The sequence below is a fragment of the Garra rufa genome, chromosome 15, assembly GCF_049309525.1.
Source record: "Garra rufa chromosome 15, GarRuf1.0, whole genome shotgun sequence".
NCBI classification, from domain to species: domain Eukaryota; kingdom Metazoa; phylum Chordata; class Actinopteri; order Cypriniformes; family Cyprinidae; genus Garra; species Garra rufa.
In genome coordinates, this window is record NC_133375.1 from 12,284,076 (window position 1) to 12,298,796 (window position 14,721).

Here is a 14,721-nt window from a genome sequence, read left to right on the forward strand (position 1 = left end):
CAATGACTGTATGATTTTGAGATCCATCTTTTCACACTGTGGACAACTGAGGGACTCATATACAACTATTACAGGAGGTTCAAACGTTCGACGATGCTATAGAAGGAAACACAATGCATTAAGAGCCGGGGGTGAAAACTTTTAGAATTTGAAGATCAGGGTAAATTTAACTTGTTTTGTCTTCTGAGAAACACATAAGTATCTTCTGTAGCTTCTGAAGGGCAGTACTATATGACAAAAATATGATATTTAAAAAAAAAAACACATTTTCAATCTGTTCAATAGTTTTCACTCCCTGGCTCTTAATGCATTGTTTCCTTCTGAAGCATCAGTGAGTGTTTGAACCTTCTGTAATAGTTGCATATAAGTCCCTCAGTTGTCCTCAGTGTGAAAAGATGGATCTCAAAATCATACAGTCATTGTTGGAAAGGGTTCAAACATAGAGAAATGCTGAAAAACCAAAGAATTTTTGGGACCTGAAGGATAGCAGGCAGTTTAACTGTTCAGGACAAACAAAGGGACTCATGAACAACTATCATTAAAAAAACAAACAAAAAAAAAAAAACTTTTGAACAGGGTCATGTTGAATGATCCCTCTTATTTTGGTAAAATAATTAACATTTTTTAAATTATTTTATCGGCAAATCAGTTTTTGAATAGATACCGGTAAGCATAAAAAAAATGCTTTTAAAAAAAATAAACATTTTACTTTAATAATCTTAGATATTTTCAAGTGAAAAAAGAAAACTTTGATTTCATACTGACTTAATGACAGTACAATTTGACATTTATGAATCACAATGCAGTACAATCCTGTACAAATCCTTCTCAGCACTTTTATTTAAGTATCACAAGGGTAACTAAGTACATACATACTGCTTTATCTTGTTTGTTAATTCTATATTAAAGTAACAGAGCAACTGACCAAAAGAAACAAATATCAAGTTATTTTTTGTTAAGAAAAATAAACTTATCTGAACAGGCATATACAAGGGAATTAAAGATAATGTCAGGTTAAACAAGGATGTAAAGAATCTGAATATACACCAAAACATTACACGAATCCCTTATAATCTAAAATGCCACACAAAAAGAGAGGCTGGTATTGCTGTGGTGTCTGAGTGAAGCATTCGTTTGTGCAGCTGATGCTTGTCAGCGCAATGCAATGTGCTATAATGCAACATTTAAACAGGTTTATCACAAGTGGGTAATGCCTACAAAATATGGCTAGATTATTTGTACGGGGCTCTCATCACTCTCAAGTCCTTATTTTTATTTCGTTTAAGGTTTTCAGACTTAAACACTTCAATTCAAGTACTAACAATAATCGAAAAGCAACTGTAGTAGTGCATTGAAGACACAGAAATGCACCTTTTGGCACCTAAATCATCCCTCTTTGCACAATGCATAATTTTAAGTACATTATTGTTACTTTGCACCTACTACAATGCACATTTTCGAAATATATTGACTCGCAGTTACACTGCACATTTATGGAACTTTTTTTGCATACAAAACAGCTCTATCCCTTCTTATTTCTCTCCGCTTACACTGATTTAACAACAGGTTTCTAGACTGGTTTTCCAGTCACATGACCCAAGAGAACAGTAGTGACTGAGAAACCAAATGTTCTTAGACTTGACAAAGAAAGCAACTCATATGATTAAAAAAAAACCCAGAGGACTGCTGAATCCAGAGAAGAATGATCTGCTGTGTACCACAAAACATGTTCATTATGCCACTTATGAAATCACTGAATTGTACCAGTGACAAGTTATCAGGAGGTACAATGTAACTTGTAGGAACTCCAAAACTTTGTTCACAATGCACACAGGAAACAAAAGCCCATTCACAGATGTTGCATCAAAAATGGAAATAAAAGAACAACAGAAACATTCAGATCCCTCCATCCTGAGTTATGGCGCATGATGATGAACACACTCGAGTAATTCTCATTCTTTTGAGTTTCTCACAGTGTTCGCATGTGACAGGTGAGCAGAATGTCTTCAAAAGCTGTAGGACATCAAGTCAAGGCTGTGAGGTGTTGCTGCTGAACAATTGCATATTTTTACAGAGCCTCTTTGAAGAGCTTGTGGAAAGTTTTTATTGAAGCGTTTATTGACAAAGCCATTGCGTACCACTGTCTGAAGGCTTCTTGAAAAATTAAGCAGAGAATTTTAGCTTCCTCACCGATCCAATGCAAAGACAGGGCACTTTCTGTGCACGTCCTCACCGAGTCCCTAAAGCCAAATGGTCCGCAGGTAGAGCGGGATGTTCTCCCAGCAGTATTAAGACTTGAAAACATGCACAGCCCTGATAACATACTGTCTGCAGATAGGGCATTCGCTCATGCGCTTCCCGCATTTAGTGCAGGTGACCATGTGACCACACTCCAGCAGCACACAGTCGATTATCGCGTCCATACAGATGCGACACAGGTTGTCGTCATTTGATAACTGGGTCTTGCAACCATCTGCAGTGAGAGAGAGAGAGAGAGAGAGAGAGAGAGAGAAGGAAAAAGATGGGTCATTACTGTAGGTGGCAATTTTTCTGTAAGGACAGAATCTGCAGCATAAAACCCAAAGTATACTTCGGTTTTTACGCATATGTTTTGATTTTTCTTTTTTGCCCATAAAGTTACAATCGGAAAAGAAACAGAGGAGACCAAGAACAACAACAAACTATTAACCCACTATTTAGTCACCCTCCAGGCATCCTAGCCATATATGACTTCCTTCTTTCAGACAAATTTAATCAGAGTTCTATTAAAAATCCTGGCATTACCAAGTTTTACAGTTTGATGGGCGGGTGTTTCTCTTCATCTGTCTAAAACAAGTCCAATAAAGTGCATCCATCCATAACAAAAGTGCCTCAGATGCGCCGGGGGTGAATAAAGGCCTCCTGTAGCGAATCGATGCATTTTTGTAATCACTTTAATCTAACTTGCGCAAACAGTCGTCGCACGTTCATCAGAAGTAAGAAAGCAAGAGATCAAATCAAAGGTCACAAATTAGATGTACAAATCAAGGATTTGTAAAGAAAAATGTTGAAGGATGTAAGGAAACTTTGCTTCCTTTGCTCCTGTAAACAAACATTGGTTTGTGTGAGACTCAGCAGCACATGCGCAACACCGAAACGCTTCCGTAAATGACCAGTTGGCGAAAGCTAGATAAAAGTAATTATTACAATTTAAATATGGACATGGAGGCCATTATGGAGCTGAGAGAGGCACTTTTTTTATTATGGATGGATGCACTTTATTGGACTCGTTTTGGACTGCTGACAAGAAACAACTCCTCATTGCCATAATAGAGCTTAGAAGTGGCAGGATCATTTTTAATATAATTTTTAATATAAGAAAGACACAAACACCTAGGATGCATGGAAAATGAGTAAATAATGGGCTAATTTTCATTTTTGGGTGAACTAACACTTTAACGTGTATAAATACATTTATCACACATAACTTTACTGGACACTGGACAAGGCCGAATCTTTGTAGTGCGCATGTCTTGAGCACTTGTGTTGGAGTACTTCGAAAGACTGAACGCTTGACTGTGCGCATAAAAAAACCAAAGTATACTTTGAACTTTGAGCAATAGGTTAATTTCCTGTATAATGAAAAAAACACAACCAGAGATGGCCACAACTCAAACTGAATGCCTCCAACTAGTGATGCACCCGAATTTTGGCAACGAAAACATTCAGCTGAAATGGCAAAATGAAAAACAGATTTTTGGCAGTAGTAGTTTTGGAAGGCCGAAATCATTAATCGAAACAGCGCTTCTCAGATTAAGTGTTTAGACTGTGTTAGCATCTATTGTGTACACACAATAAGCCTCATTCATGAAACTTATGTAAATATATGAGTAAATTCGGAGCAATCTGTACGTAAAAAAAAAGACCTTCCCAAAAACGCCCCTTCAGATTTAGAAAAGCTTTGTAAATATCTGATTTGATAGTTAAACATGCATGTTTATGTTTTCTAATCATTCGTAAACAGGGTGTTTGTGGACGCCCATTTACAATTAGCATAATCCCCGCCTATTAATTACAGCTACGCAAACTGCATGTCCAGGAAAGCAGTGGAATATTTCAACGTAACTTAAACTGAAACAGGAAAAGAGGGCGCAACATATAAAGCAGTTCCACCCCCTTTTCTGAAACAGCCACTTGGTAAAGCAGCATGTGTCAGCCACAATCTCATCCATTTCGCAATTAAATATACCATTCTGTGTAGAATTTAAATGGATCCAATTCGTTTTATGGTCTGTGCCAATTCACGCATATGATCCGATCCGTGCTATCGTGTCTCTGGAGTAGAGCTGACTGTGTGGGGGCACTGTGGCAGTTTGTGTGACACAGCATGAAACCAGACTTCATTCGCCCCAATGGAAGGCAAATTTACCAAATAGTCTGAATTGGTCCACATCCCCTATTATAGTTCAAATGAATGAGAAGGTGTGTTCAAACTTTTGGTCTGTACTGTATATTTTTCTGTTTATTAAAGTTTTTATTCTACATTTGTGCAGTTTTCAGTGGGTTACTGATATTTTTTAAATACATATAAATTAATAAATAAATGTTTTTTTAATGGGTTTTTATACAAAAACTGCTTTTTTATGTAAAATTCACTTTATAAAAGACCCACATTTCTAACTTTAATTCATGGGGATAACATGGATAATTTTACATGGTTTAGTGTAAGATTTTTGCGCATCTTTTGGAAAATCCAGTTTTAAAAGTAAAAAAATAACTTTTACCAGTAGGTGGCTGCAGAGCTCCACTATTTGCTATTTGACCACCTGAAAGATATTTTTTCACAAGTTTTTTCAGTTGAATTCATATCTACAGTACAGACCAAACGTTTGGACACACCTTCTCATTCATTTGAATGAGAAGGTGTGTCCAAACGTTTGGTCTGTACTGTAGTTAACACTGAACTGAACAGCATTGAATTTAATTACTCAGATTTTCGGTTTAAAAAAATCATTTTGTTGCATCACTACATCCCATCTTGCATTGTGCAGTTTATTTAAACCCTAGTTATACAAACAAAAAATAAATAAATAAAGTAAAATACTTGATGATGGGCACAGATGGAATGAGATAATGGGGGTAAAATGTCACAGAAGATACATTTTATGACCCTTAACCCGACTAGTAAAATGCATTCTAGTGTTGGGCGATATGCACAATTTTCATACCGTCCTATCGTCAGCCTGTGAGATCGCCGATACACGATACTATCGTGCTAATTTATTTAATGACATGTAAATGTGTCAATATGTAATAAATTCCTTATTCGTTTTGTAAGGGTAGTGCATGTGACACAGTAGTGCGTGTACAGAGCGCTGATGGTAGTTCTGTCGGAGAGGTTAAAGTTTACTTTCAGTTTCATTCTCTGCTATCTTCAGGGAGCGGTAAATGTGCGTGTGTGAATGTAAATGAATGCATCTTTCTTTACCCGTCATATTGTAATAATGCTACCGCTATATGTCTGATCTTTGTCATCAGTTCATGCTGTATTTCAGTTCATATAGAATGTGGAGAAGCGATGTGCGTGTAATTCACGTGCGTATGTTTAGCGCCATTTTATCGCATCGTAATTCTAGTTAACGCGTACAGATGTTACTGAGGTGAATGTTTATGTTTCCTATATACAGACGGATTCTGATATATGCTATTTATTTCAGCCTAAACCACATTTTACTACCTCTGTTATCCTAATGACTGTCTACACTTAATCTATGTACACTGTATGATGAATAAATCTCTTACCCATTTTTACTGCACGTTTATACCGCGGCAAGTTTCTGAGGGATCCTAGAACCGACTCTCCGCGCTGCATCGCTAAAGTTAGGTGCCTTTTAGACGCATAATAATAATAATAATCGTCTTACTATCGTCAAAGGCATCAGCAACAGGCGATATCTTTGACTATCGTCGATACACGATACTATCGTCTATCGGCACAACCCTAATGCATTATTAATCAATTGCAGTATAAACATTTGCACTATACATTTTCCTTTCCTTTGAGAGTACATGCTATCTGGCAGTGGCCATGCAGGGAGGGGGTTTGAAGTGCAATGACATCACAAACTTCAGTGCACCAGTGGGTGTGACCAGGAAACATGTCCACCAAGCCTTACCTCCGATTCCACCATTGCAGATTGGAGGAGGATAAGCTACCACTTAAGTGGGAGGAGCAAAGCACAGCTATTAGACTCGGCTAGAAGTTCAATAATTAAACAATCTATTTCATTTACTGTAAAAACCTAAGCTGATCATTCATGAAATCAACTACACCTACTACAACTACAACTAAAAAGGCAATTTTCACTCTTTGTATGAACTTTTTAAAGGAGTCATGAACTGAGAAAATCAAAATTCCCATTATCTTATATTACAGCCAATCTGCCAAAACGACAGGTTGCGGAATGTGCAACTTTATGACATAATAGTGTGGCTAAACCCGGCCTCGGCAGAAGAATATCAACGCCTGCTTCTAAAGCACTGCCTGTTTAGCCCCGCCCACCAATTCGCACATGTAGTAGGTAAATGACAAGAGCAGCAAATGCTCAAACCAAACGATAAACTTTTATTATAAAAACAGTTTACTTTTAACGAAGTGCCAGGCCGCGTCGGTAAGAACCTGGTCCTTTGCTCACTTAATTCTACTGCAGATTCATTTAAAAATAAGGTACAATTTGACTGATCACTGAGTCTTTTAGGTTCAATCTTTCTGAAAACCCTGTGTCGAATGTATTGGATCCGACAGTAATGTCGCACCACACAAGTGTGAGTGCCAGTTTATTACATGGTCACTACAGCTTTGTCTGTTATTACAAATCATTAGCCAATCATAGCAGTGGGCATTTACTTCCAAGTTAACAATCCGCCACGCCTATTCAAACAGAGCGTTCCAGGACAGAAAATAGCCTACTATCTAAATAGTTTTAACTAAAAATCTTAATAACATTATAAGTGGACCCAGAGAACAGTACAAAATAAAAAAAAGAAACAAAGGCAGTTCATGACCCCTTTAAGTCAAACTGTGAAGTGAAGTAATTTCCTACCTGCAGTGATGGGGTTGCTCACATTTTCCACTGACAGACAAAAAATAAATGCATTTTTTAAATTTACATACAGTTGGCAGTTACATCAAAAAGTTCATCTTAGACTCAGTGTGTTGCTGTACATATAAAGCAGTGTTACTGCAGCCCTGCATTAAGCACTCACTAGATTTGCGATTGTCCTCGTTCTCCCTGTAAAGCCTCCTGACACGCTCCACCAGCTCCCACTTTTCACAGCAGCCGGAGAAGCTGACAAAGTTCCTCGCCAGGATCTCCTTTAGCTGCCGTACGGTCAGCTGCTCCACGTCATCAAGAGAGGACAGATCTGACAGAGAAGCTCTAGCCCGCCGCCGCGTCTGAGGACTAACCTGATGGTAAAAGCATATCAATAGAGTTTAATAAATGATCATATTCAAAAATGACTAGAAATGACCATGCTATTACCATGGTATAATCTTTCAGCTTCCACCAAGTGACTTTTCTCACCTCAGGTGTGTGTTCTGTCTGGTCAAGGTTAAGTAGTGAGACTGAAGAGGAGTCCTCAATATCCTATCAGCAAGGAATGTTTACACAGAAAAAATATATAATTAGTAGGGCCGGGACTTTAACGCGTTAATTTAGATTAATTAATTACACAAAAATAACGCGTTAATTTTTTTTAACGCATTTTAATCGCACTAAGTTTTGCACCGCGGAACGTTTCTCACTGGATGAGATTCGGCGGACCGATTATACTGGAGCACCAACTAGCGTTCAGACAAGTCCGTCCTAAACAGTATTGTATGTCCCAAATCGTAGTATGTTTAAAAAAGTATTCCAAAGATTCCCGGATGGTCTACTACTTAACGATCAATGCACACTCTAACGGCTAATATTGCCCGCAACACACAGCGCCGTGAACGAGGATTCGATTAGAACTACAAACACGCATAAAAAGTGTTAAAAAACTACAAACATGGAGGATATGCGCGACCAACGGACAGGTAGAGAAAGGGATTTGAGTGATAAATAATCAGTGTGTAACCTGATAAAAAATATTTTTTAAATGTTATCCGCGTTATATTCCATGTGCAGCAACATTTATAATGATAGGTTTGGTCATTAACGTTTAAATGCATAATTAAGCAAACACGAGCAGAGTTCTCGGCATGAAAGACTCGTTAAAGAACGTGCCTCTTGCTACACTTAATGGCAATATTGCACTGGTCTGTTGGACTTGGTTGAACAAAAATAAACAATATTTTGTTGCTTAAGCTTATGTATTCAGTCATTATTCAATGGTATTCTAAAATCCATGTAAAAAATCTTAATTCTCATTGTTCTCAGGTCAAATATTTATATGCGATTAAAATGCGATTAATTTCGATTAATTAATTACAAAGCCTCTAATTAATTAGATTAATTTTTTTAATCGAGTCCCGGCCCTAATAATTAGCCATTTATGCTATGCCTCTCGCAACCTTAGCAAGGATTCCTGCCAGAAGTCAACAAGAAAGAAGTATCTTTCAGTTTGGCATCATTTCAACTCTTTTTGTTAATAGAGGTATAAATAGAATGAAGTGCACTTCCAAAGCCAAAACCGTGCAAACCAGTTCTGCCACATCTTTTGAGAACTCTCAAACGTTACACCTCTACTCCCTGCATGGATCAGCTGAGGAAAAAGCCATGTTTGACATGAAATACTAGTGCACTGCTTTTGCAAAGTATATACTTCCTACATAGTAGTAACATAAACAGTTAGTATTATGTTTCAAACAGCACTATGCTATTAAGATCACATGGTTTCATCATATTTCATGTATAATTTAGTGTTGGAAAGTTATCATCTTTGGAAAAAAACATTTTGCACTTTTAATTCAGTTGTGTAATATTTGTTATTAAACTAATAAAATGTAATAATTATGTAATGTTAAGGAAAAATAAACACACTACTTTTAGTTCATTTGACACACATAGGAAGTTTGAGTCAATTGCATATAGAAAATTTGTATTCTGGATTGTATGTAAAGGTGTTGTTCCAAACTACGACTGGGTGATATGTAAAATAAATATCTTATCAATAATCACTATACAGAATATCTGATATTCTGATATCCAATTATGTGGTCTACCCACCCTGCTCACACTGACTGTGTATCTGTGTTTTAATCAAATCTGTTTGAAATTAATTTCATTTTGTGAGGCAACTGTTGAATCTAATTTTATGTTCATGATGAAAGTGGACATTGTAATGTTAATTATAAAAATCATAAAAAGTGCATGTTGAACGCACAGAGGCATGTGTCTTAATTATTTTCTCATAAGGTCCAATGTTTTTTTTTTCCCCTTTTTGTTTTTGAAATTATAGCCAAGCATTTAATTTCGTCTTTTAGGACAAGTTTAATTTTCTTAATTATAACATTTCGCTGTTTCTAAACCTGCTGTCAAGCTATAAGGTATACTAATTATTAAAAATAATGAAGCTGCCGACAGTGATAACTCGCAACTTAATTCAACAAATATTAAAAAACAGGTGCAGTTATACATAAGTCACAATTTCATTTTTTCTATTACTGTGTAACTTCCTATACAAGTACTTCGTTTACTATATACTGTAGGACTGTGGATCAAAAGAGATAGTTAAAGACCCCATGATTCACTCACCCTTAAGCTATCCTAGGTTTATATAACTTTCTTCTTTCAGACGAATACAATCAGAGTTATATTAAAAAATGTCCTGGCTCTCCCAAGATTTACAATGGCAGTAAATGGCTGTTGAGATTCAATAGTCCAATAAACTGCATCCATCAATCACAAAAAGCGCTCCAGGGGGTTAATAAAGGCCTTCTGAAGTGAATAGATGTGCGTACGTACAGTTGTCAAAAGCATACATACACCTTGCAGAATCTGCAAAATGTTAATTATTTTACCAAAATAACAGGGATCATACAAAATGCATGTTATTTTTTTATTTAGTACTGACCTGAATAAGATATTTCACATAAAAGATGTTTACATCTAATCCACAAAAAGAAAAATAATAGTTGAATTTATAAAAATGACCCCATTCAAAAGTTTACAACCCCTTGATTCTTAATACTGTGTTGTTACCTGAATGATCCACAGCTGTGTTTTTTTGTTTAGTGATAGCTGTTCATGAGTCCCTTGTCCCTTGAACAGTTAAACTGCCTTCAGTTCTTCAGAAAAATCCTTCAGCTCCCACAAATTCTTTGGTTTCTCAGCATTAGTGTATTTGAACCCTTTCCAACAATGTCTGTATGGTTTTACATCCATTTTTTCACACTGAGGACAACTGAGGGACTCATATGCAACTATTACAAGAAGGTTCAAACGCTCACTGATGCTCCAGAAGGAAACATGATGCATTAAGAGCCAGGGGTGTAAACTTTTGAACAGAATAAAGATGTGTGACTTTTCTTTTTTTAGCGTAAATATCATATTTTTTTCATTTAGTACTGCACTTGAGAAGCTACAGAAGATACTTCCCAGAAAACAAAACATGTAAAATTTACCCTGATCTTCAAATTCAAAAAGTTGTCACCCCCCCCCCCCTCCCCCCGGCTCATAATGCATCATCTTCCTTCTGGAGAATCAGTAAGTGTTTGAATCTTCTGTAATAGTTGCATATGAGTCCCTCAATTGTCCTTAGTGTAAAAAGATGGATCTCAAAATCATACAGTCATTGTTGAAAAGAGTTCAAAATACACAAAAATACTGAAAAACCAAAGAATTTGTGGAACCTGAAGGATTTCACTGAACAGAACAAAACAAAACAAAGCTGTGGATTATGCATGTTTTGCTCTCTCCTCTGCACTTCCGTGTTTATCACTTCTCACCGGATGGGTTGAGGGCGAGTAATTCATGGGGTAATTTTCATTTTTGGGTGAACTATCCTTTTAATTTTATTTTAAATAAAAGAAATCACTGCCTATTATATATATATATATATATATATATATATATATATATATATATATATATATAGGACGCACCTGATTGGTGGACTCTGAGCTGTTGCTCCTACTGATTGGTTCTCCTTGAGTCGGAGAGAGTGCTGAGAGAGGGGAAGTGGGCTCTTCAATTGAAGGCGGTGGGCTATACAGGGGGCGTGACTGCAGAGAGGGTGTGTCTGGATCATCCTCACTTTCTGCCCCTTGATGGCAAAGCACCAAGTCCACAAGATCCTCCTTCTCCCTGAGAAAGCATTCAAACAAATCAAAAACACCAAGAATATTGTCACAATGTACCCCATTATTATAATGCTCACTTTCTCATGACTGTGCGAAAAGTACCTGCAGGTATCAGTGTTAATGTTGCGTAACGTGAGGTACTGCCGCAAGTCTTTAACACGCAGACGCATGAGCTGCGGACGCTGAAACGCAGTGCCCTTCAGCAGGTGACAAGTCGTGCATCTGCGCAGGTTTTCCTGAAGTACCGAACACAGCGAACAAAAACTCTTCTTACAGTCACAACAGATGTGCTACGATGGAGAAAAAAATTAAAAAGAGAGAGTTTGTGCTGAATCAAAAGGACAAAAAGCAAGGTTATAATTGCAATTTTAACAGTTGTTTTCAATATTAAATTTAAAATATACTAAAATGCAAATGTGTAATTACAAATATATTTAAACGCCTGACATACAATAGAAATTATATCAAATTTTAGTCTATCATAAATGCTTGTCCATACAGTCAGCATTACATTTAAACCACATTTCAAAGACAACTGAAGAAATCATGAAATTTATGTACTTGCACTACTATGTCAAAAGTTTTTGAACAGTAGGATATTTAATGTTAATGTTTCTATTTGAATACATTTTAAAATGCAATTTATTCCTGTGATTTTAAAGCTGATTTTTTTAGCATCAATATCCCAGTCACATGATCCTTCAGAAATCATTCTAATATAGACTTTTTTCAGGTTTCTTTGATAAATAGTAAGTTAAAATAAAAGTATTAATTTCTATCCTTTTTGCTAGGCTATGACTAGGACTACGGACCCAACTTCCTGATTCAGTAGGAAATATCACAAAGAAAACTGTTTTTAAATCAATGTTTTTAGGTTTAATATGCCAAGCATATGCAATCAAATGGCAATGACAGGAGTGAAGGTCTACCTACCCTCCTCCTAAAGACAGAGAAGGCTTGTCGACAGGCCTGACACACCAGACTGGTGCTGGAGGAGCTGGTGGGCGGGTATGTGGAGTATCCTGCAGTGGGAGCAAAACGAAACGGCCCCGCACCTGCCCCAAAACCTGGCTGCTGCCCTCTTACGGCTCCAGTACCCATAACCTCATTCAGCAGACCACAGCATGATGCCCACATGGACGAGGCCCCCGCCTGCACGGAAAACAAATGACTTTAAAAACAAACACAATGATCTTCAAGTCTTTTTCAAACCTCTGGGCTTGTATTAAGAACAGGAGCATAACAATACACTCAAGTCATGATTTAATACAAAATACTGACCTCATGATACAATACTCTTCATTGCCATACCATTTTAAACATGTTTACACTTTGTCTCTGACTACATACACTTCCAGTCAAAAGTGTTTGAACAGTAAGATTTATGTTTTTTTTTTTTTAAGTCTCTTCTGCTCACCAAACCTGCATTTATTTGATCCAAAAACAGTAAAAATTTGAAATATTTTCACTATTTAAAATAACTGTTTTCTCTTTGAATATATTTTAAAATGCAATTTATTCCTGTGATTTCAAAGCTTAATTTTCAGCACCATTACTCAAGACACATGATCTTTCAGAAATCATTCTAATATGCTGATTTCCTGTTCAAGAAACATTTATTTGTCTAATTATTATTATAGAAAATAATACTTTTATTTAGCAAGGATGCTTTAAATTGATCAAAAGTGGTGATAAATGCATTTATAATGTTACAAAAGATTTCTATATCAGATAAATGCTGTTCTTTTGAACTTTCTATTCATCAAAGAATCCTTAAATTTTGCTCATCTGTTTTCAACATAATAATAATAATAATAATAATAATAATAATAATAATAATAATAAATGTTTTTGGGCAGCAAATCAGAATATTAGAATGATTTCTAAAGGATCATGTGACTGGAGTAATGATGCTAAAAAAATCAGCTTTGAAATCACAAGATAAATTACATTTTAAAATACTTTTTAATTAGGTATTTTAAATAGTAAAAACATTTACAAATGTCTTTACTTTGGATCAAATAAATGCAGGACTGGTGAGCAAAAGAGACTTCTTAAAAAAAATTTTACAGTCCAAAAACTTTTACTGGTAGAGTATATTTAAAAAGACATTTTTTGTCATGTATTAATGCATCTAATTTATTAATAATAAGTCACTGTGAAATCAAAATGGCCAATTCTTTTTTTTAATAGATTATTGAAGTTTTTATTATAGTAAATTATTTATCGGTGCACATTTTTTTAATTGTTACAATTTTAAATATGCCCTCAGAATCTTTCCTCAAAATAATTTTTAATTCAAAAAGGAAGAAAACCGTTCACAACTTCCATACCAACTTTATTCAACATGGGAGCTCAATAAGCTTCTAGATTTACCCTATTTGATGCGCTCTTTGTATGTGCATTGATCTTTGTTTATGTGTGAATAAAGGCTTGCATTAAATCACGTCTTAACTAAACAGTCCAATACATATTGATGCTATCCACAATACATTTTGTATTTAAATTACACCTCTTTTTCAAGACTCCAACATGTGCTGTTTATGTGTTTATGTGCACGATAACAATAGTAAGCCTAAACTGCTGTCCCTTATTATCCCACATTTTCTGGGTCGTTCAGAATGTCCTGCTCTGAAATAGTTCCCATTGACTGGGATCAATCCCATTAGAGACGGATGGGAATAGGGCTAAGCCATAACTACAGATTAGTGTGCTTTAAATGACTTATGACTGCAGCCAGAGCTCTTAGTGACACTATACAGAGAGTAACTATGGTGTTTTTATTTTCATAGGGAGCCAACAGGATAATCAACTCCCAATTGTCATTGTGTGGCACAGTGAAGGCTCGGTCCTGTTGCTGGGTCTCACCTCCCAACAAACGAAAACATGAGAGCAGAAGAGTTAAAAACAAATAGCCACATCACTGATCACTGCATCTAACAGTTGAATATCCTAATATTCAACACAGACCTGATATCAGCTGCTAGATGCTGGTTGATATACATATATTTGAGACATGTCATCAATGCACAAAACCACCAAACGCAAATATGCATGAAATGCTAAACTGGAAATCAGTTGTTACTTATCGAGCTGATAGCAAAGGCAGCAGATTAATAATGCTAGCATGATACGCAGCCAATACAGAAACAAGTTTAAAACTGAACGAGTATGATAAGAAATGACTGTACCTTCATAGCAACTCCAAAACACCGCGGGGATTCACCCAGCTGTATGTAAAGGCAGCCTGGCCATTGCTTGTATACGGCTAACTCTTCATTTTCAGTCGCTGTCTACAACCGCACCAGGATCGCTATGCAACTGTAAAGAAGCGTTTTCAGCCAATCACAGCGGTGGATAGCCTGTGACGCAATACTAAACAGCCAATCATCTCTTACCTCCAATAGTGCAGCGGAAGTTCGTACGTTTGGATGAGAGTTTTTATGTGGTAT

The 14,721-nt window shown here is 36.3% G+C and overlaps 1 protein-coding gene across 3 annotated transcripts; it reads right to left on the bottom strand.

The window, feature by feature from the left end:
• Positions 1 to 775: 775 nt before the first annotated feature.
• rnf34a (ring finger protein 34a) lies at positions 776 to 14,601 on the bottom strand. 3 transcript variants are annotated; one of them, XM_073819577.1, is made up of 9 exons: positions 14,461 to 14,601; positions 12,203 to 12,421; positions 11,372 to 11,559; positions 11,072 to 11,273; positions 7,566 to 7,628; positions 7,246 to 7,447; positions 7,083 to 7,112; positions 6,156 to 6,197; positions 776 to 2,473 (listed from the first exon to the last, which is right to left on the bottom strand). In XM_073819577.1, exons 1-9 carry the CDS (start codon positions 14,464 to 14,466, stop codon positions 2,289 to 2,291), a joined length of 1,137 nt encoding a protein of 378 aa, XP_073675678.1. In that variant the 5' UTR covers positions 14,467 to 14,601; the 3' UTR covers positions 776 to 2,288. The 3 variants fall into 3 exon arrangements, with proteins under 3 accessions (XP_073675678.1, XP_073675679.1, XP_073675680.1); XM_073819578.1 differs by lacking the exon at positions 6,156 to 6,197; XM_073819579.1 differs by lacking the exons at positions 6,156 to 6,197; positions 7,083 to 7,112.
• Between the last annotated feature and the right edge of the window lie 120 nt (positions 14,602 to 14,721).